This window comes from Grampus griseus (genome assembly GCF_964374135.1).
Source record: "Grampus griseus genome assembly, chromosome: 1".
NCBI classification, from domain to species: domain Eukaryota; kingdom Metazoa; phylum Chordata; class Mammalia; order Artiodactyla; family Delphinidae; genus Grampus; species Grampus griseus.
In genome coordinates this window covers 55,628,666-55,650,582 of record NC_139017.1, presented here as the reverse complement: position 1 = coordinate 55,650,582, position 21,917 = coordinate 55,628,666, and the positions used below count along the sequence as shown (strand labels likewise).

Below are 21,917 nucleotides of genomic sequence, written 5' to 3'. Positions count from 1 at the left end.
ACGTACTGCAAAAAAACAAACAAACAGTTGTTGTAACTGTATTCCATTGGTTCAAAAAATTAGAAGAAAGATTGAGTATGGGGTATGATTGCTCCCATCAGCTTATGAGAGCCAGTTGTTAAATAATTAGGAATTTTGCATGCTAGTGGTTAAACCTTTGGTAGCTTTGAATTAGTTATTGTGGGAGTGTTTGCACATGAAGTTGGCAAATGCTACAAATCAGGCCTTTTTTAATTTTGGAAAGCTGGTTTATCAGCACACCACTGGACATGGTAGATATAAAAGAGACCTAAATCAGACTTCTAGAGATGAAACCCACAATGTCTGAGATGAAAAATACACTGGATGGAATTAACATCAGATGAGACACAGCATAAGAAAGGACTAGTGAACTTGAAGATGTAGCAATAGAAACTATCCGAGATGAAGCACAGACAGAACAAGACTAAAAAGAAAAAACTAAATAAATAAACAGAACATTAGTGAGCTGTGGGACAACTTCAGTGCCTTAATATACAAGTTCGTAAAAGAGAGGGGAGAGAGAGAGAGGGAGGAACAAAAAATATTTGAAGAAAATAATGGGTGAAAAATTTCTAAATTTGATGAAAACTATAAAGCCACAGATTCAGGAAGCTCAAAAAACCTCAAGCCAAAGAAACACAAAGAAAACTACACCATGGCACATAAAAATCAAATTCCTAAAAACCATTGGTAAAGAGAAAATTTTAAAGGCAGTCAGAGAAAAAAGATACATTATTTACAGAGAAACAAAAATAATAATCATAACAGACTTCTCTTCAGAAATATTGCAAGCCAAAAGATGGTGGGCAATATTTTTAAAGTCCTAAAAGAAAAATACTGCCAGCTTAGAATTCTCAGTGAAAATATCTTTCAAAAGTAAAGGAGAAAAAAAGACCTAAACGTATAAAAGCTGAAAGAATTTATCACCAACAGACCTACACTACAAAAAATGTTAAAGGAAGTCCTTCAGGCTGAAACAAAATGGAATCAGATGGAAATTTTCATGTACGCAAAAGAATGAAAAATACCATAATTGTAAACAGATGGGAAAATATGACTTTTTCTTATTTTTAATCTCTTTAAAAGATAATATTTAAAGCAAAATGACAGCAGTCTATTGTGGGGTTTATTTATCTGCTCCTCCCCTTTGTGTATGGCTTCCATCCTCAGGATTGCAAGTTGGCTACTAAAGTTCTAGCCATCACCCCATATTTCAGGCAGGAAAAGGAAGAAGAGCAAGGGTCAGAAAGATGGTCCTTTCAATCAAGTCTCCTCTCCCTCCAAGAAATTTCCCAAAAGTTCCACTCAGTAACTTCCACTTATGTCTCAGTGGCTACTCTTAGAAGCCCAGGAGTTGGGGAAAAATTGTCATTTATCTGAGCACATTGCCACCCTGAATAAAACCAGTTTTGTTACCAAGAACAGAGGATAGATACTGGATGGGCAGGTACCAATCACTATCACCCTACTTATAAATTGTATAACACTAGGCAATTAATTTGATTATATTTTCCATTAAACTAAACTGTTAATGAATGTTAAGTACCAATAAGATTTTGTGCTTAATTTTTAAATACCAGCTTAATTGAGATGTAACCCACATATCATAAAATTCACCCTTTTAAATTGTACAATTCAGTGGTCTTTAATATATTTACAGAGTTACGGAACCATCATCACTGTCTAATTTTAGAACATTTTCATCAACCTCAAAAGAAATCTCATACCTATTAGCAGTCATTCATCCCCATTCCCGCATTCCCAAGTTCCTGGCAACAAGTAATCTATTTTCTGTCTATGGATTTGCCTGTTCTGGACATTTCATATAAATCAAACCATACAATATGTGATTTTTGTGTCTCACTTCTTTCACTTTGTATAATGTTTTCAAGGTTCATCCATGTTGTAACATGTATCAGTCGGTACTTCATTCCTTTTTGTGGCTGAGTAATATTCCATTGTAGGGATAGATTACATATGTTTATCCATTTATCAGCTGAAGGGCTATGTGTTGTTTCCACTTTTTGACTATTATGAAAATGCTGCTATGAACATTCATGTACAAAGTTTCGTGTGGACATATATTTTCAGTTCTCTTGGGTATATGTCTAGGAGTAGAATTACTGTCTCATATTTTGTACTTATTTCTAAAATGTGATTCTTTTGGAGTCTAACAATTCATATTTATTCAAGCTAAATGTAGTGACCTGAGAAGTGTTTTGTCTCATTGCAAAGCTCTATCATGCTTTGAGGCAATGGACACTTCAAGAAGTGCTATTGCCATGTTCCTTTGCCACTGGAGATATAGAAGGCATAATGGAAAAATTAAAAAATGATCGTGATTGTCATATGGACCCATCCCATTATGATCTCCTTTTTTTCTACCATATTCCTTCTCTTCTATTTTTGTGTTTCCTGTGGAAGAGCATCATTTTCGTGCATTATATTAAATTATATTTTATATTTCCCTTTCCAGGCATTTCTAAAATGTATACTGATATCATTAGAGGAGAATCAATGATTATCTGTGGCTTCACATCCATTGTTTTTGGAGTTTTTCGGAGCAGCATACTTAGCATTTCCAATTATAGGGGTAAGAGCATTATTTTCTCTGTATATTTTCTAAAATCATTCTTATATGGTACATTTCAATTCATACTGAAATTAAAATATATTCAAGATGTCTTAACTTTACTGCTTTCCCTATACTTTACTCATGGACCAATTAAAATAGTATATCAGGTAACAAGAAAATAATTACCATCTATGTGTTTTCTCAGAGATTATGGGGGAAAAATTGTTAAAGAAATGATTTCATCTCCCCGAGTATGCATGCACACACACACACACACACACACACACACACACACAGAGACACGCACACACACACAGAGACACGCACACACACACACACACACAATTGTGTTCATCTAGCTTAGATTTACTTCTTTCCTAGACCAATCTGGATCTCAATGAGTGCATGTTAAGAACTGGCTTGGGGGCTTCCCTGTGGCGCAGTGGTTGAGAGTCCGCCTGCTGATGCAGGGCACACGGGTTCGTGCCCCGGTCCGGGAAGATCCCACATGCCGCGGAGCCTGCGCGTCCGGGGCCTGTGCTCTGCAACGGGAGAGGCCACAACAGTGAGAGGCCCGCGTACTGCAAAAAAAAAATAAAGAACTGGCTTGGTCCTGGATTTGAGTCTGAGGGTGAAAGCAGAATGGTTTAAACAATTCTGGAGAGTCAGGTCCTAGAAGTGATAATAGTCAGACTCATGTGGTTAAAGTTCACTGGGATATGGAATAGGTTGATATCCTGGGTTTCCAGATGTGGTACTAAGGAGAGAAAAAAGGAGGGAAAATCACAGCATGAAGAGGGAAAATGTGTCTTCCTGATACATATATGAAATACTAGTAGGAGGAGAGAGGTGCTACAAGGAGAAAGAAATTTTGGTAATAGAGGTTTGCAGTGCTTCTCAGTGAGGGAGTAAAGGCTTTTGGGGTGGAACAATGTTTGTTATTTAGGACTGCCCTCAGCTTTGTCTGGTATCTGCTAACTGCCACTATTGCCCCCAGTTACTGTGACAATGGAAAAATTTCCTTCTCCATTTCCCAAATATCCCCTGGGATGGGGGCAGGAGTCACAAATAGACTGCAGGTTGGTGGGGATCCTGGACATGGTGTGCCTGACCCTGCCACAGTTTGTAAAAAAAACTGAATTTGAATGTCTTTTGGTTGATCATTCACTGTCCAGTTGTCATAGCTTTTTCACATTTATGCTCCTTGCCTGACTCCTGAGGGCGTTTGAGTCTGCTGTCCCCAGAGGAACAAACCTCAAGCTGCAGACTGTAAGGGAAATATATCCCCAAGAAAGCCTCTTTGGCCAGGCTTTCATAGGAAACTCCCATCTGCTGAAGAGCAAGGTCCCCACTCAGAATCTCAAGAGCAAACCAAAGGGCATAGACCCAAATGCCATTAATGAAAGAAAAAAATTATAGCTCAACTTTTGCTTTTCTTATTTTCTTTTTCTAGAGTTATATATAATCATGGGCCTCAGCTTGGACATTTTGGGAAGCATAATATGTGGATATTGGTGTGCAAGGATCATTCAGTTTATATTGACTGACCTGTTTAGCAATACACTGACCAATATCGTGCTTTGCATCTCAATGGTGTACTTGACTTTCTACATTGGTAAGGCAGAAACAGATATAAAATATGCCATCCTTAAAGTGAACTTTATGCATTTAAGTTTTTCCTTCTTCTTGAATCCATTTGCTTCTTCCCAACCGCTTTCCCCTTGATGTGGCTCCTCTGTGCGTCTTGTCATATTATCTGGCTGCCACCTCTAGCTCTTTCCTGGTCTCTCTTAACATCCCCTCAATTTCAATTCCGTGTCCCTTCCCTTTGCATTCCTCCTCCTTGTGGTAACTCTCTTACTCTTTTTTAACTCCACCCTTTGATCTTACGTTTATTCACTGGCAGTCCCCTGGAAGTGGAATCAGACCTGAGCTGATTTCTGCTCTGACCCTTAGCAACCCATCTCTAAAATGAGAAAGGTGGGAGACATGCTCCTGAGGTCTTTTTCCAGCTCAACAGTACCCATTCAATGGGTACCAAACTAAGGGGACTGTAGAAATGGCGGCCCTTACCTGAGGCTAGGAGGAAGGAAACAGAGAAATCAGGTATGTCTACATCTGGAAGAGAAGCAGGAGAGTGGAATGATCGCAGGAGTCAGAGTGCCTAGCACTGGTAGACCTTTAACAATCGTTTCCTAGTTTAGTCCAGTGAGATTGGGAGCTATAGTTTTTACCCCCCTGACTGAGGTAACCAGTCCCCCAAAGCCATAGTAACCGTGGTAAAAATACAGCCAAATTCTGCTTCTGCTCTTACCTCACACAGTGGAGCAACTTCCATCCATGGAAGCCCTCAGGTATCAAGAGGTTAATTACTCCTCTTTTCACCTCCAGTGACCAAACAGAACTGCTTCCTCTACAGATAAATTGCTACCTATTGTTGCTCACTACCCCAAATCAGTAAAATACAGAAAACATTCACTGAAGAGTCATTTCTTTCAACTTTCTTCATTTTATTCCCTCCCTTATGTACCTATTATGAATGCCTTAAGTGTCTGAAGAAAAAAATTAATTTAATATTTCCTTTTTTCCCATTAGATCCTAAGTTCCTTGAGGTGGAGGCTGTCTCTTATTCATCTGTATATTTATTCTCTTTTCTCTTTTCCCCCCAGCCAAGCCCAATGCTTCCCATATGCCCAACAGTAATTTAACACATGCTGGTTGAATAAACTGTTAGTCTTTAGAGAGCTCTGAAGTTAGGCAGAGCTAACTTGAAATCCAATCTTTATGATTTATTAGCTCGGTAACCTTGGAATATTAACCTCTCTAAGCTTTAGTTTCCTCATCTATAAAAGTGATATAACCTAATTTAGAGGGGCGTTACAGGCATTAGTGAGGTAATTTGTGTTGGGTGACTCCCTCATGCTGGTGTCCTGGAGGTAGCTCTTGCTGGCTCATGAGAGCTGATTATCCACATCTCTTCCCAACGCTCTATTCAAGTGACATAATGTTGGTAGCTTGAAATTGCCCATAGTGGGACCATGGAAATTGGCAGACACTGCCAACTGGGGCTTTTTTTTTTTTTACCCCCCAGATTGCCACTTTTAAACATTTACCAGCATACCACTGGGCTCAAGGTAGGGCAGCCAATAAATATTGGTTCCTTTCCCCTTTCCTCCTAATTCATGGAGGTGCTCCCAGTCAGTGCTTGAGAGGTCTGGAATAGATTCTCCCTCGCAGCTCTCAGAAGGAATCACTGCTGCAAAGCCTTGGTCTTGGAAATCTAGCCTCCAGACTATGAAACAATAAATTCCTGTTGTTTATGACACTTAGTTTGTGGCCCTCTGTTACAACAGCCCCAGGAAATGAATACCCCTCCCTCATCCATTACACTTTCCTCTGCTTCAGGAATTAAAAACAATTTCAGGCAGTTCTTTCCTCTTATACTTAATCAGATCCTGACAACAAAAGTCAGCAATAGACAGTTATAAGGAGAAGTTCCATTGCCAGAAAGCTAAACATAGGTAAAATTTTCATTTACGCATTCTCAAATGTTACATTTCTGTCATGTTATCTAATTTTATTTTTTTCCCTTCATTAATGAACACACTGTTAACTGGCTTAAATCCAGGGAGTGTCTGATTGAGGTTAGGGAGTCACCTCTTTGAGCACATTTTTGTCTCTGTTGTATTAAATTCACAATACTTGGGCTTTTAGAAATCACTTGTATCAACACATTCATTCTTTTCCATAAAATAAAATAGTCAAAATATTGCACAGACATTGCCGCACAGATAAAAGACATATTGAAGCATTGTTGGTTGACAGGTAGTGCAGCTAGAAATATTAATATATCAGCCCACGGAAGAAAATGTGAATTTAGTGTATAAAAGGCAGTGTATAATTCATGAAAGATGGTGGGTTATATAAAAGTCTAGCCCAGAGGTACAGCAAGAGAGGTGGTGGGAGAGGTCTGTCCTAGCAAAAGGAATATTTTATCCAGTGTCATTGGTCAGAATTTCTGGTGAATGGAGATAATAAAAAGTAGACAGCTTTTAGTCAGTTTTATTGTTTTAAAACTCTCTACAAACAATGCATTTCTTTCTTACCCATGCCAGGGCTGATTGCTCTCACTCGTTTTTGTTATGTCATTGGTCTAGGCTATAAATGTCAAAGGACTTCAGTCATCACCCTAATATTTTTTAGTTAGGAAATGTCGATTCCTGAATCCTGTTGTTTTTTGGAGACAAAATCCCTTTGATTCTCCTGGTAGGAGGACCTTCACTTTTTCTCAGGCACAGAAGGAAAGAGAGAGACAGAGTTTGATGGAGAGAGCCACTTTCCTGTGGCATCAGTTTTCTGTGGTGGTTTCTTTCCATTGAATCAGAAAACTTTTACAACTCTATTTTTAACTACTTGGGTTTATGCTGATGAAAATTACTTCCTTTATTACATGTTCTATGACTTTTTTCCCCCTTCTTGAACATTTAAAACACCATTTAATGTAATAGCGTTTGTAATTTTTAAAAGACTTTGTTTTTCTAATCATAAAAGTAATACATGTTCATGTAGAGTTTTGGAAAAATTCTGAAAAGTCAAAGAAGGAATCACCTATAAACCCATGTCATAAATTTAACCACTGATACATTTTGTTAAATGTACTCAATCTTTAAAAAATACATGTAAATGTACATACATGTATTAAATGTATGCATTCACACCATATGTTCTTGTAACGTTGGGATTATACTAAATAATATCAGTTTTAAAATAAAGTTACCTAGTGGTTTCCTCATAGCAAATGTTATCTCTAAGTAGTGACTGTTACTAAAAAAGACTATAAGCTTTAAAATCCCATACTACGAGTCATAGGGAATTGGAAATAAGACCTTGAGAAACAGTTTCCCTACTGTCACAGTTCCCAGTACCACTGGTTTTATTGCCATTTGTTATTTATATTAAATTCAGTTAAATAAGTAGGTTAAAAGAATCCAAAGTGGATTTAAGTGATTAGACAAACCAAAAGAATAATAAAATCCTCTTCAAATGAATAAACAGTATAAATTTACTAAGCAGTAAGGTGAACATATAAAAATAATTAATAGCATAATAATAATGATGATCATTTATTCCTTGCTCTAAAAGTGTGCCAAGCACTTTTCATGTTATCTAATTTTATCCTCACAACAACTCTGTGAAGCATTATTCTTTTACACCCACTTTACAGATGCAGGGACACTAATGGAGAAAGGGGAGCTCACATTCCCAGGGCAACTAGCTCTGCCTTGCTCCAAAGGGCTTCCACTCCTACCTTGCACATACTTTCCCTTCCATCTGACATTTATAATGTGCTATTTGAAGGTTCTGCAGCTAGGACTGTTGGTATTTATGGTGTTCAAACATTCTTCATAGTTGGTTTACCTGCCTCAGACTACATTTACACATTTGTTTAGAGCCCAGAGAATTACAGTTTTAGGGGAGCCTGTATCATGCAAAAGAACCATAGGCTTCAGGACCTGCAGTCACCAAGGAAGCACTGAGCTTGGACCACAACCCCTAGGACATGCAGCACAGTGTCCTTGAGGTGCTGGGCAGAGGTTGTTAAACTTACTTTTCATTAGCTCTATCCTCAAGGATGGTCTATGGCAGGGGTTGGCAAACTATAGCCTGTGGGCCAAATATGCCTATTTTTTGTATAGCCCATGAGCTAAGAATGGTTTTTACATTTTAAAATGGTTTCAAAAAACCCCCAAAGAAGAATATTTTGCAGCATGCAAAAATTATGTGCAATTCAAATTTCAGTGTCTATTATTTATTGGGCACTCATTAGTTATGTATTATCTACGGCTGCTTATGCACTAGAACAGCTGAGTTGAGTAGTTACGACTGGGACCATATGGTCCACAAAGACTAAATATTTACCATATGATCCTTAACAGAAAGAGTTTGTCAACTCCTCATCCTAAGAATTAGGCCAGTCCCTTTAAGCAACTTTCCAAGAAATACTACTACCCTTTTAAGTTTCTCAACAATTCTTCACTCAAGGTAAAGTAGCTCAGTGTACAGATTTGAATGCAACTAATTTTATTCATTTTTTTCTCCCCAGGGGAATTTTTGGGAATGTCAGGTATGGTTGCTTTAGTCGCTGTAGGACTAAATTTAGATTCCTTAAGCTTTAAACCGAGGATCGAGTTAATAATTACTAAGTAAGTCTATTGTGTACTTGATATAGATCTCATAGAAATTTAGTGCTTAAGTGGTCCTGGCTTAATGAACACTACTAAAGTTTTTTTATAACTTTTTTCTATGTTCTAATTTTAAATTTTACTGCCAGTTATATTTGAAAAGAACTTAAGCTACCAACAATTATTGACATTAATTGGTATTCCTATTATGAATAATGTATCAGTGGCTCAGAGATCATAGTACTTTCTATACATAACTCTTTGATAAAAATTTACTTTGAATTGTGGGAAGTTTAAAAAATACTTTATTCCTTTGTTTCCTTCATAACGTACCTGAATGACAGTATCCAAGTATGGGAAGAGCTGGAAAAGAAAAGTAGCAGAAAGATGCAACACCAGCAAACTCTTATCTAGCCTTTACATCTGGTGTCATATGGACATCTGTGGACAGAGGGAAAGCCATTTGTCTTTTCAGACAAATGAGTTAGCCGTTCTCTGAGCGACTGCGCTAAATTATAGAATTGTTTCAGAATTATCTCACACCAAATCATAGTCTAGTGTAGAAATTCTCACATTGGATGAAAGCAAATGTTGAAATGAGAAAAATAAGCATTATCCTGAGTTTTCCTATGAAGATTCATTGCTTTAATATAAAGGACTATTCTTTGTTCTGAAATTATGTTCTTCCTACTTTTTTGGTGTTTAATATGTAATTTCTCTCATGAAATTCCACTCATAGAAGACGATACTTTTTTTTATTTATAACTCTACTTGGCAAAAAAAAAAAAAAAATGGCACCTGTAACTTATTCTAGTTTTGTGTATATATGAATGATACTTTATTGGTTTTTAAAAGCCAGAAGCTTAGGAATAACTAGTTCTTGGGACACGTACTTTTTGTCTGTATTTGGACAGTTTTCTGAGCTCAGTCATGCTGTCTGTCAGCATCATTATAAATTACTCATTTTATTCGTTCAATTGTATATTCATTTAGCTACTCAACCAATCCTCTCTTAATATCTCCTGTGGCCTGGACATTGTATCCTAGGTTTGGGGCTATGAAAATAAGTCCCTTCTAGAAGACACTCATGTTAAGTGGTGGACATGTTTATGTAAGAAACTAATAATAAGTGTAAATGATTATATGTTTATTGGGATCTTAACTATATGTAAGGCATTTTTTAAGGTCCTGTGGAGACATTTTAAAACGTATTCTACTCAGTCAGTTATTCCATCATTTCTGAATTTTTATAAAACTAAGCTTTGGGGTTTGAGGTCCCGCTCATACCCTTTTCTTCTAGGAGTTCTGAATCAATTGAATCAAGAGACAGGAATCGGATAGAGAATTGGACTATCTGCTTGATTGGAGTAATGCTGTATCAGAGAACATGGTTTATATCTGCAGCTAAAACGAGGCTTCCTAATGCTTCTTTCCCAGTGTAGATCTTGAGACCTACCCATAGGGAGACTGGTTTGTGGGACAGACACAGTCACCCAGTCCTCTGAAAGGGAAGGTCTGAATAGAGGGGACCAAGAAGAGGCAGAACTTGAGATCTGCTCATGGAAGTCAGACCTGGCCCAGACCCAGGTGTGTTACCACATGGAACCAGAACAGCTCCATGCCCTAAGCACTGTGCTCTGGTCTCGCAGTAGGAATCTCTGAGGGTGAGGCTAGACGTGTAGATTTAAAAAACACATCCCTTAAAATGTGATTTCCTTTCCATTTATCCTAGGTTTCTAATGATGTTTTCATCTGTATACCAACATTTAATATACACTTTCTTTGGCATTGTCATTGGATGTGGAGAAATCAAGTATTTACAGTTTCACACTTTAGTTTTCATGCTCATCTTATTTGCAACAGTGAATTTTGTAAGGTAAGAATTATAATTTAAAGTTTGCTTACTAGACTTAGGTTCTCAAGCCCAGAATTAGAATTGAGAAGAAGTGGGTTATAGCAAAAAGAGCTGTGGACATGCAGTCAGGAAACCTGTATTGTTGTCAAGGTCCTGACAATAGCTTGCTGCACAACTGAGGGGAAGTCTATTTACTCTTCAAGTTTTCATTGTAAAATGAGAAGGCGCAGAACAACAGCATCAGCATAACCCATGAGCTTGACAGAAATGCAAATTCATGGGCCCATCCCATTCTACTGAATTGAATCTCTGAAGTTGAGATCCAGGAAACTGTTTCAACATGCTTGTTAAAGTTTGAGGACCACTGGACCAGATTAATAGCTCCTAACATTTTGTTGACTTTCATCATCATTTATTATCATCATAACTATGATAAAGCCATTTGTTAAACATTAACCATGTACATTATGCCATTAGTATTAATGCAACTCTATGTGGTAGGTGTTTCTGCATCATTTCACAGATGAAGCCCCCGAGAGGTGAAAAACTTGCCTGGAGTCACCCAGATTGTGAGGACAGAGTTGGGATTTAAACTTGACTCCCAAGAGCATGCTATTTCTTGAGTGACATTGCCCACACGTGGCAGTTGTGTCTTCCATAAGAATTCGTGACAGTGTCTCTGAAAGTATTGTCATTTCCACTCAGGTTAGGCCTGGCTGAGTGAGCTTACTTTATAAGATGTTCTCATGAAACATTGCTTCTGCTGACTCTGAAGGCACTGCAGGCAACTCGGATAGGCACTGTCACACAGAAGGGTGGGTGTACAATTTATGTTTCTTTCCACCACAGGAGCACAAGTGCAAGGTGAGGTTGGTCTCAGTGTATGCAGAAAGATACATGGCTTTTTGCACACATCCATTATCTCATTTTGTCTGCATAATGACACTGGGACATAAGAATTATTATCTCCATTTTATAGATAAAAAAACTGTCCAAGGGATTTTGCTGGTGGTCCAGTGGGTAAGACTCTGCACTCCCAATGCAGGAGGCCGGGGTTCCATCCCTGGTCGGGGAACTAGATCCCGCATGCATGCTGCAACTGAGTTCACATGCCTGTGCAACCAAAAAAAAAAAAAAAAAACTGTCCAAAAAAGGCAAGGTGCCTTGCCCAATGTCAAATGGCTAGTGAGTGCCAGAGATCTTTTGTGAACTTATGGTTCCACCTCACTAGAGGAGAGACTTTAGTGGAGGGAGTCATCCTAAGGGGCCCTGAAAGTATGGGTAGACTTTCCATAAGAGACTTGTTGAGAAAAATGTTTCAGAGATGATGAGCCAAACAAAGGCCTGGACGTCATAATCATTGCTAACGTGTGTTAAGTGCTGACCACATTCTAAACATCATGCTAAGCCCTGTGAATGTTGCCTCATTTTATTGAATCTTCATAAGAGTCCTTTGAGGCAAGTTCAATGATTATTATTTCTCCATTTTGCAGATGAAGAAATTGAGGCTTGGAGAGGTTAAATAACTTGCCTAAGGTTACATAGTAAAAGACATCTAAATTTGAACCCAGGTAGACTGACTCCAGAGCCTTTGCTATACTGCCTCCCTGTTTTTGATAATCAGGAAATGACATAAATTGTTCTGTTTTGGCTGGAGTCAGTGGTATTTTAGAGAAAGATCATTTAGTAAGGCTGAAAAGGTTGATAAGAATTACTTTGCAAAAATCTTTAAATGCAAGGTGGAGGAGTTTGCCCAAATTAATTATATATATTATAGATGGCAAATTGTAGATTTTCTGTTTCTCAATGACAGGAATTCTGTAAATTGTCATACGAAATTCCCGGTTAAGTGACTGATGCACAGTATCTTTTTTGAGGCTGAGAACATGTCAATTATATTTCTGCTGAAATTTCACTTGAAGGACAGTACTGATATTTTTTTGGTGCAAGTCCGCTATAGATAGAATCTAGATTTTGGCATAGGATCCTATAACAAAATGACCTGTAGAGAAAGGAGGCACACATTGAAATTATTTACATGGTGTTTAGTGTATGATTCTTGTGGAAGCTCAAGAAAAATTTGGTTGAGCTGAATTTATTAAAGTGTCTACAATAATTTTACTTTTTCGTCATGGTCTACAAGGTCCTTGTGGTCTAATTTCTGCATCTAGTCGTGGCCTTCCAGGGAGCTTGTTAATGTCATTTGAAGAAGTTTCCCTGCAGGAATTTACTACCAAGATCCTAAACACTACACCCTAGTGTTAGTGATAATTTCTTATATTTGTATAGAATTTCTAGCATTATTTTTCAAGATTTGAGTATTATATGCAAAATTTAGATCATAAGTTTGGTTAGTCTCAGAAAGTTTGAACAACCTATGGATAAACTGGATCGTCTTCTCTTTTCCGAAAAATTTTTACATGAAATTTAGTGTTTACTAGCTAGTATCATCCATAAATAACATTAATACATAAGATATGATATAAAAATAAATGTTTTTCTCTCCACAGGTTACTTACTGTTGTATTAGTGAGCCCTATTCTGAGGCATTCGAATTATGAGTATAACTGGAGATGGGGCATTGTTATAGCATGGTCTGGAATTAAAGGAGTTTTTAGCTTACTCTTGGCTCCAGATGTTCATAATCTGGCTGAACAAAAAGTAGAGTCACCACAGCTGGTAAGAAAAATCATATCCCATGATTATTCATACTGACTCATTTTTGTTTTGTAGCACTTGGCATAGTACCCAATAATAAAGCTAACCATTTGAAAAATTAGGCTTGAAGAATGCAATCTTCTAAGTAGGAAGGAACTTTTGGGGGAAAGTTTATTTATGTTGACAGTGTGAAAGGGACCAAAAATCAAATAACAGTTCCAGATGTGGGAGTTGGGTGCACTTGGGATCGAACCCTGGCTGCACCATTGACAGGCTGAGTGGCCTTGGGTAAGTTCCCCAGACTTGTGGCACTTCAGTTTCCAGTGGAGGATCGAAATGATGCTTAGCAAAGTCCCTGACACTCAGTAAATGTTCAACATATGTTGTTGAACGTATAAATGCTGTTTTTCAAGAGCTGTCAGAAGGTATGAAAAAAATAATTCCTTATCTAGAGCATTCCAATTCCTATAGCTATTAGAGCAAAAACTGAAATGCTCATTAAATATGCTAAGGAAAGAAAGATTTTGTAAATTTTTGAATTCAGGATCTAGTCATATTTATGTCTTTTAGGGCTAAATAGAAAATTAGTTTCTTGAAAAATTTTGGCTGAAGACTATATTATACATAGTGAAAGACAAATCTCGGTTTCCTTTCTACTCTCTCTCAAAGCATTTCCCCCATGGGCCAGCCAGTGGATTTCTGGGTAGTCCGGTGGTGGCAGCGTTGGTGAGACTCCAGGGAAGGTCCAGAGAGCCCAGAGCATCTGTGGACAGCGTGAGGGTACCTCGTCATTCGTGACAGTACTCTGTGAGCTAGCTGGAGAAGTTGTGAGAAGTTTCTAGAAATCCCCAGGACACCCCCACCACTTCCCAGTCAGATGAACCCCAAACCTGCTCCTGGGAGGGAGAACACTTGAATAATGTAAATTAAGAACATTACCCACCTCCCAAGGAACTTTAATCTGGAGGTAGATGTACCGAGTTTCTTGATAGTATCCAACTTCAAGTTCAGAATTTTCTCTTCTTTGCTATTTTACTCCTGTCCTAGAAGACCCTAAGAGCCCAGTATTTTTCAAATATCTTTGTTGGGGGGAGCAACTATCACCCTCTCTATCTTGTATGTAGGGGAACCAAAATAAAGAGAATAGCATGTTAGTGAAAGAACTCAGGCACCCTAACTTCCCAAAGAGAAAGAGTTTATTTTTAATGTTGCTTTTTAAGAAATGGAGTATCATAGTCCTCACCATCTTTCCTGAGGATTTACACTTCATATCTGTGGGCATGGTCCGGGAATTAATTTGGAGTTCAAACACACCTGTGGTTTTGCAGGGACTTTGGGTCCTTCCATGTTCCAGAGGAAAAGAATAATGAGCTCCTTCAGTTTTCTTTTGTGCAAGGAATTGGCCTAAAACCAAGTCAAAGAAATGTTAACTAACATTTGAGTATCATTTTTCAGTGTTTCCCAAATCTGTTTGATGTTAAGAATCCCTTTGATGCCACCCCAGCCCTACAGAATCAGAATCTGCAGGGAATAAGCCTGGGAGTCAGTGTCTTTAAGAAGCATTTCAGGTGCTTATTGTGATCAGTCATTTGGGAAATACTCTCTGAAGACATACTGCTATTAACTCTGTTTTTCGGTAAAGGACATTGAGACTCAGAGTGGTAAACTGGCCTCAAATTACATGGCTAGTAAATGGCAGAGCCAAGACCTACAAATGTGGTTCTGCTTCTGCTTCTGCTTGGTGCCTCTCCTGACCCCAGCACAGTTCCTGTCTGCTTCTTCAGAGCTTCTCGTATGGCTGTAGTAAATGCTTGTGGCAGGTGCACTTCCCTATCACCACTGCCTGCCATTGCCGGGGTTGCTCCCCAGCCCCGTAGGTTCCACAGCAACGTCTGAGAATCAACCACCGTGCTGGCTTTTCAGGCTTTGCATGGCCACTGTTGACGGCAGCAACCATGGAGAGCTCCTCTCTCAGTGTCCTTATCCCTCCCAGAAACTACAAAATCTATTTTTTTTTCTTACTCTGATTGAGAACTGATTTCTACCCCAGTGGATTATATTCAAGCAGTGTCCACAAAATAACCCTTTTGCCTCTTCTTATCAGAGGTAGGATTTTAAAATGTGGATTAAGGTAGAATTTTGTTGGTGGTTAATTGAACAGTGATTCCCTTTGGAGAACTTATTAATGTTTTGACTCTCTGTGTTTTGTTTTTCAGTTTATACTGTATATACAAGTAATATCATTAATGACTATGGGAATAAATTCATACATGATGACTTATTCAGCCAGGACATTAGGTAAAGTCTAATTAATTGGGGAGAGTAATGCAAAGAGATTATTGTTGGGGGGTGGTGGAGACATTTCTTATGGGGCTCAAGGAATTGATTATGAAATCACTCATTTTCATTCACTCCCTATTTATAGATGATGTATGAATTGGGATATTGATTCAGCCAGTTTAACAGAAACCACATTAACCGTGGCTTAAACAAGACAAAGTTTTTTTTTGTTTGTTTGTTTTTTTCCCCTCCACCAGAAAGTCCACAGAAGTGGGATGGTTCTGTTCCACAAGGTTGTCCAAAGATCTCACTCAGATCCTTCTCCTTTGTTGATTCTCAGCTTCCCAGGGTGTTGCTTTTGTCTGCAGGGTAGATGCTGGCTCACTGCCACTGTATCATCAATCCAATCAACTAGAAAGGGAAGATCGGGTTGGGGTGATTGTGGTGGTGATGGTGTTAATGGAGGGTGAGCAGCTTCCTTTTAAGGGCACAATCCAGAAGTTGTACATATCATTACCACTCACAGTCCATTGGCCAGAACTTAGTCACATGGGCACACGTGGGCAAAGGAAGCTGGGGAATATTATCTTAACTGACTGGCCATGTGCTTAGCCAAAACTCAGAGATTCTATTGTTAAAGGAAGAAGGGAAGAATGAATATTGGGAGCAGTCAGCAGGCTCTGCCACAGTTGCCTATTTCTAGAAAAAAATTGAAGCTGTTGATAATAAAATAACTAAATATAATAAAATCACAAATAGACCGATGATCAGTAGAGAAATCAGGGTAAGATAATCAGTGGTAGTGGAGTCAAGGGGGAGAGAAAGGGCAGGGTGGGATTACACAAAGTTTTAGAGTAGGGCCTTAGTATCCCCCAGTGTCCTGTGGCCTGGTCCTCAGCTTTGCTGGTGCAGAGACCTGATTTTGTCAGGGTATCTAGACTTAATCAAAATGCTGGAAATTTACATATATTGCACTCACGGGAGAATACAGATGCAGCAGAAAATCAAGTTATTAATTTATAATGAGGGTGATTTCTTTCTATGTCAGAAATAATTGTGATCATTATTCAGGGTATTCACCTCTAAATACCAATCTCCTTGATAAATCAAATTAGTAATCAGAAGTTTTCTTGGAAAGCGTGGAACTGGTGAGAGGTCAAGGAAGGGTAATGTTGAAGGAGAGTTCTTATAAACAGGGAAGTAGCCTGGTGAATTTAGCCCCTCTGCTTGTGTCTTTTCACAGTTCTGCCCACTCCTGAAACGGTGCCCCATCTACACTATTGCAGAACTTCCTGTGGTAGCTTACCTCAAAGTCCATGGCCCCAATATGCAAATAGGACTAGTAAATGGGGCAGATTTTTGGCAGCTCTCCTTCTCCCCACGTTATGTGTTTGCTCTTGTTTGCAGTGGAAAGTAGAGCTTGGATCAGCAAAAGCCTACCCTGGAGCATGAGTAAAGTTAACTCGGTCCGTGAAGGTTTGCTCACACCTCCCTTCCCACCAGTTTTCTTTGACTTTCAGGGATCCAGACCCACTCTGCTCTCTTTGCTTATGATATAACATCTAGTTTTCTCCCATGCTTGCTTTCTTGAGATTGCTCTTACTCTGATAATCACAAAGACAAGAGCAAGAGGTTTTACTATCATGGAAATATTTTTTTCTTCTCCTTTTCTTCCCATACAATTTTTTTTATTGTATTAACTGAACCTCAGAATTTTCATTGTGAAACAAACATGTATGGCAAGTACTTTATCCTCAGAATCAATGCTCATCCTTTCTAGAAACACTCGCAAGTTAACAGGTAATTGACAAAATTGAGTTTTATCAGGAAGAGTTTCAGACCAACTTCTTCCGTCTGGTCTAATGCTTTTAAGAGACTCATCCTCTGGACCTAGAGATTATCATACTAAGCGAAGTAAGTCAGAAGGAGAAAGACAAATTCCATATGCTATCACTTATATGTGGAATCTAAAATATGACACAAATGAACATATCTACAAAACAAAAACAGATTGACAGATATAGAGAACAGACCTGTGGTTGCCAAGGGGGAAGGGAGTAGGGGAGAGGACTGGGAGTTTGGGATTAGCAGATGCAATCCATTACATATAGGATGGATAAACAACAAGGTCCTACTGTATACACAGGGAACTATATTCAGTATCCTGTGATAAACCATAATGGAAAAGAATATGAAGAATATATATATATACACACATATATATATATACACACACACATATATATATACACACACATATCTATATATCTATATATAGATATATATATTAGATATATATATATATCACTGAGTCACTTTGGTGTACTGCAGGAATTAAACACAACATTGGAAATGAACTCTACTTCAATAATATTTAAAAAAAAAGAGAGAGAGAGAGAGATCTATCCTCATATTCTTCCAGGATCATCTTAAACACAGGAGTTTGTTCAAATGTACTGGTGCCATCGAGTGGTCCACTTATACCCGTGTTTCCCCAGAGCAACCGGAAAGTGGCCGTTGCTCCATCCTAATGGGTGGGATGTAATTAGGCAAATGAATAAACTTTCTCCTTGTGTGCTCTCAGCCATGGAAATTTTAAATCCAAAGCTGGCACGTTCTAACTCTTTAGCATGGCAGTCAGATGCATCTTTGCTCTGGACCATAGAGAACTGAGAGGGATATGGTTACAAACCTTTTTGAATCCCTGAAAATTTGAAATACAGCCACCACAGTGTCCTGTAGAGAATGCAGTAAAGTTAAACTGAAACATTTAGAAACATTTAAAACTCTTTATGAGACATCTCATATGCAATTATGCAGAGAGAACAGTTTTATTATTTATTTATTTATTTATCTATTTAATTGACGTGTAGTTGATTTACAATGTTTTGTTAGTTTCTGCTGTACAGCAGTGATTCAGTTATACATATGTATACATTCTTTTTTTATCTTCTATTCCATTATGGTTTATCACAGGATATTGAATATATTTCCCTGTGCTATACAGTAGAACCTTGTTGTTTACGAGAACAGTTTTATTGAGATGGAATTCTGAATGAGTAGACTAAGCTCACTCACTAATTAAATTCTTCTTTTTGGTAAGCAAGCCTCATATCTAAAACTTCAAATTGATACTTCAAGATGATACAAACTGCTACAAGTTTTGGACATGTAGATTTGCTGGCCAGGAAATAGAGATGTTAAATTTGAGGGATCTCTATTGCAGTGGCCATTAAATTTTATTATGTATAAGAATCAGTTGGAGAAGTTGTTAAAATGCAAATTCCCAGGCCACTCTGATTCTCCAGACATGGCGTAAAGCTCAGGAATTTGCATAATTTAATAGGCAGCTCCTTTACCTGTAGACACAGGTAGCTTTCAATACTTGGAGAAATACTGATTGGATGCCTTTAAATAGTGAGTCATGTATCTAGCTATAGGGAACAAAAAGAAACTAAGAAGACATTCTTTAGCACTTGAGTCAGAAAAAGTTGAGCTGTACAGCCAAAAGGAAATGGATTGTTGGGTAATTTTCTGGAAAATTTTGGACAAATAGTTGTCCTTGCTCTAAGTACTCTGGTTTGGCTATGCAAGTGATGCCAAGATTTCACTACATTATGCAACATTTCTCTTCCCTGTGCAATCTTCACTGTATTTTATTAAGGCCCTTCCTTTTCTTTGTCACAGGTTTGTGTGCCATCTCCCTTCCAAGACAAATGGCCATGCAAAATGCCATTAAGCACATCCAGAAGATAATACAGAACAGAATAACTTTATTTAAAACAGAAAAAATTTTGACAAATGTTAACTGGACCTTAGTAGAAGAAAAAACAAAGATTGAATACATCATTCCTGTGAGTTGATACCTGGCAAAAAATAGTCCTTTCCCTTTCTGGCCTGCCTTTTTCTTTAGTTTATTATAAAAAACTTGATTCTGCTAGTTGTATGTCAGGATACTGAAGGGAGATACATTTACTAGCTTTGCTATATTGGCAAAATAGTTTGAATTCTGTCTCTAAAGAGAAGGTGTTGGTGATCTAGCCTTATTTGCCAAATACAGGAGAACTGGTGTTTTTACAAACTGGCTGATTGAGTAACTATGAATGGCCTCTGCCAGGGTGATGTTTCCAACTGGTTGAGGAAGTGAGAGATCTCTCCCTGTATAAGTACTATCAAAAGCAGAAAACATAGGCTGCTCCAGAGAGCAGTCAAGCATACAACTAACTTGGGGAAGAATTTGGCTTCTAAATCTCCCCAAGTGAATAGTTACTTCGCCACAACTGAAAGCAACATTTCTAATATGGAGAACGTTTTTCACTTATACACCCCTTCATTTTAGCGATTCTGATTTGAGTTATTGGAATCTTGGTTGAGCGAAGTATTTGACAGCTCCTAATCATTTTTACTTATTTGTAACTTTATCTCTGTGTGTTTTTAAACTTAGTCTGATACTGTTCAGTTTCCTCATGTTTCATGTGATAAAAAAGTGAAGGAGGAGTCCCCAACAGATGAAGTTTTAATAGAAGAGGCCAGATTGCATGTAGCTATAATACAAATGGTTGGTACCCTTCACATAATCTGCTTTTTATTTATTTATTATTCTTGCAATGCTTTTAATTCTTATGTATGGTTTTCAGGTGACTAGAAGATATATTTTCATCTTTTGATTGGTTGTTAAAATTTATGTTTGATTTATGAAAGTTAAAAAATAAAAGAAATCTCTTAGGATTTAAATTCAAGTCACAAATGTTATTCTATTTCTAAGTCTAGCTAATTTTATCAGTTCACTTTTGGGGAGTCTTTGAATAATGTTTGGTGCCATTTATGTACTTAATTAAAATTCTTCAAATATTTGAAACTGCTTTTATAAATTTAACATATTTGAGTTCCTCTTATACAATATTCTCTCAAGTGCTTATTTAACTCTTGTAAATCTAATGAGTTAAAATAAATCTAATGAAGCAAAATTCTCTTAAAATATTTACAATTTAATATTTAAATGTTATAAACGTAGGAAGATTACTAGGTAAAATCAAGTTTAAATCAACTTATCAAATTGCACATTTAAAATTGGGGTTTTATTCTAATAGTACAAATTTTATTCAATTTTACAAGTATATAAAATACTCGTTATGCTCAGAATCCTTCTTTTTTACTTTCATTTTAGAACTTATTATTATGAAGAATTTCTAAAATATACAAAGGTAGATAAAATAATGTAATGAACTCCCAAGTACCCATCACTCAGCCTTAAAAACCATCCACACATGACCAACTGTGCCCTATCTGCACCCTCATTCACTCCTCCATCTTCCATATTATTTAGAAACAAATCCCAGATATTATATCATTTCATCTGCAAATATTTCAGTATGTATCTCTAAATTTTTAAAATTTAGTCTTTTTAAAATTTTAAAATTTGGTCTTTTTAAAAACATAGTAAAATACTAATATTGCACCTAAAAATTAATAATTCCTTAATAACATCAAATATTGGGTCGATGATCAAATTTCCAATTATCTCATAAATGTGATCAATGTGTATTTTCACAGTTTATATTTTTAAATTGCATTTCAGTAAAATCACGTATTGCAATGAATGAATATGTACTTTGTCTCTTTTAATCTATAAATTCCTCCTTTTATTTTTTCTGTTGAAGAACATATTTCTTCTTAATACAAAAATATTAACACTATATTTTCATTTTAAAAACATTTCTGTACTTAATTTAAAATGTTCTCAGAATTTGAAAGGCTCTTACCCAGAGAGGTAAAGTATGGTCACAAATTCCTTGTAAGACCTCCTATTAAGAGGTGGTGTCTATATCCCTCTCCACCATTAAATTTGGGCGTTCTTGTGATTTGTTTTGACCAGTACAATGTAGCAAAAGGACTTTGGGCATGTATTGGAGCCTAGGCCTTGAGGAGATTTGCAATTTCCCCCTTCTTCCACTTTGAATACCACCCTGAGATTGTCATGTGAGGAAGCTGGCCTAGCCTCTGAAGAATGAGAGGCCACATAGAAGTAACCTGAGGCATACAGCCAAGAGTCAGTACCCTACTACCAGACTTGGGAACGAAGCCACTTTAATTTGAGGCTTGGGACAGTAGATTCAACCTCGCGATGGTAAGAGATGCAAAGAATTTGTGACCATATTTAAATGTTCCACTCACTGGCCACAAATATTTTTACCCCTCCTACGAAGCAAAACACACTCATCTTTTTCTAAGACACTGCACGCCCGCCCCGAACCCTGGCAAGCCTTCATCCTATTATGGTATCAGATTCAAAGTCCAGTATCTCATGATGTGCATTTAGTCTAGGTCTGCTGAGGCTTCTTGGTTG

The 21,917-nt window shown here is 37.5% G+C and overlaps 1 protein-coding gene across 1 annotated transcript in view; it reads left to right on the top strand.

The window, feature by feature from the left end:
* Positions 1 to 21,917, top strand: part of SLC9C2 (solute carrier family 9 member C2 (putative)) — a gene marked incomplete at both ends in the record, with an annotated part of 96,686 nt that overhangs the window by 10,822 nt on the left and 63,947 nt on the right. The window contains 8 exon segments of the mRNA XM_082655214.1: positions 2,498 to 2,614; positions 4,050 to 4,211; positions 8,700 to 8,799; positions 10,511 to 10,654; positions 13,144 to 13,312; positions 15,508 to 15,589; positions 19,259 to 19,425; positions 20,016 to 20,129. Of these exon segments, the coding sequence (XP_082511340.1) occupies positions 2,498 to 2,614; positions 4,050 to 4,211; positions 8,700 to 8,799; positions 10,511 to 10,654; positions 13,144 to 13,312; positions 15,508 to 15,589; positions 19,259 to 19,425; positions 20,016 to 20,129 (1,055 nt within the window).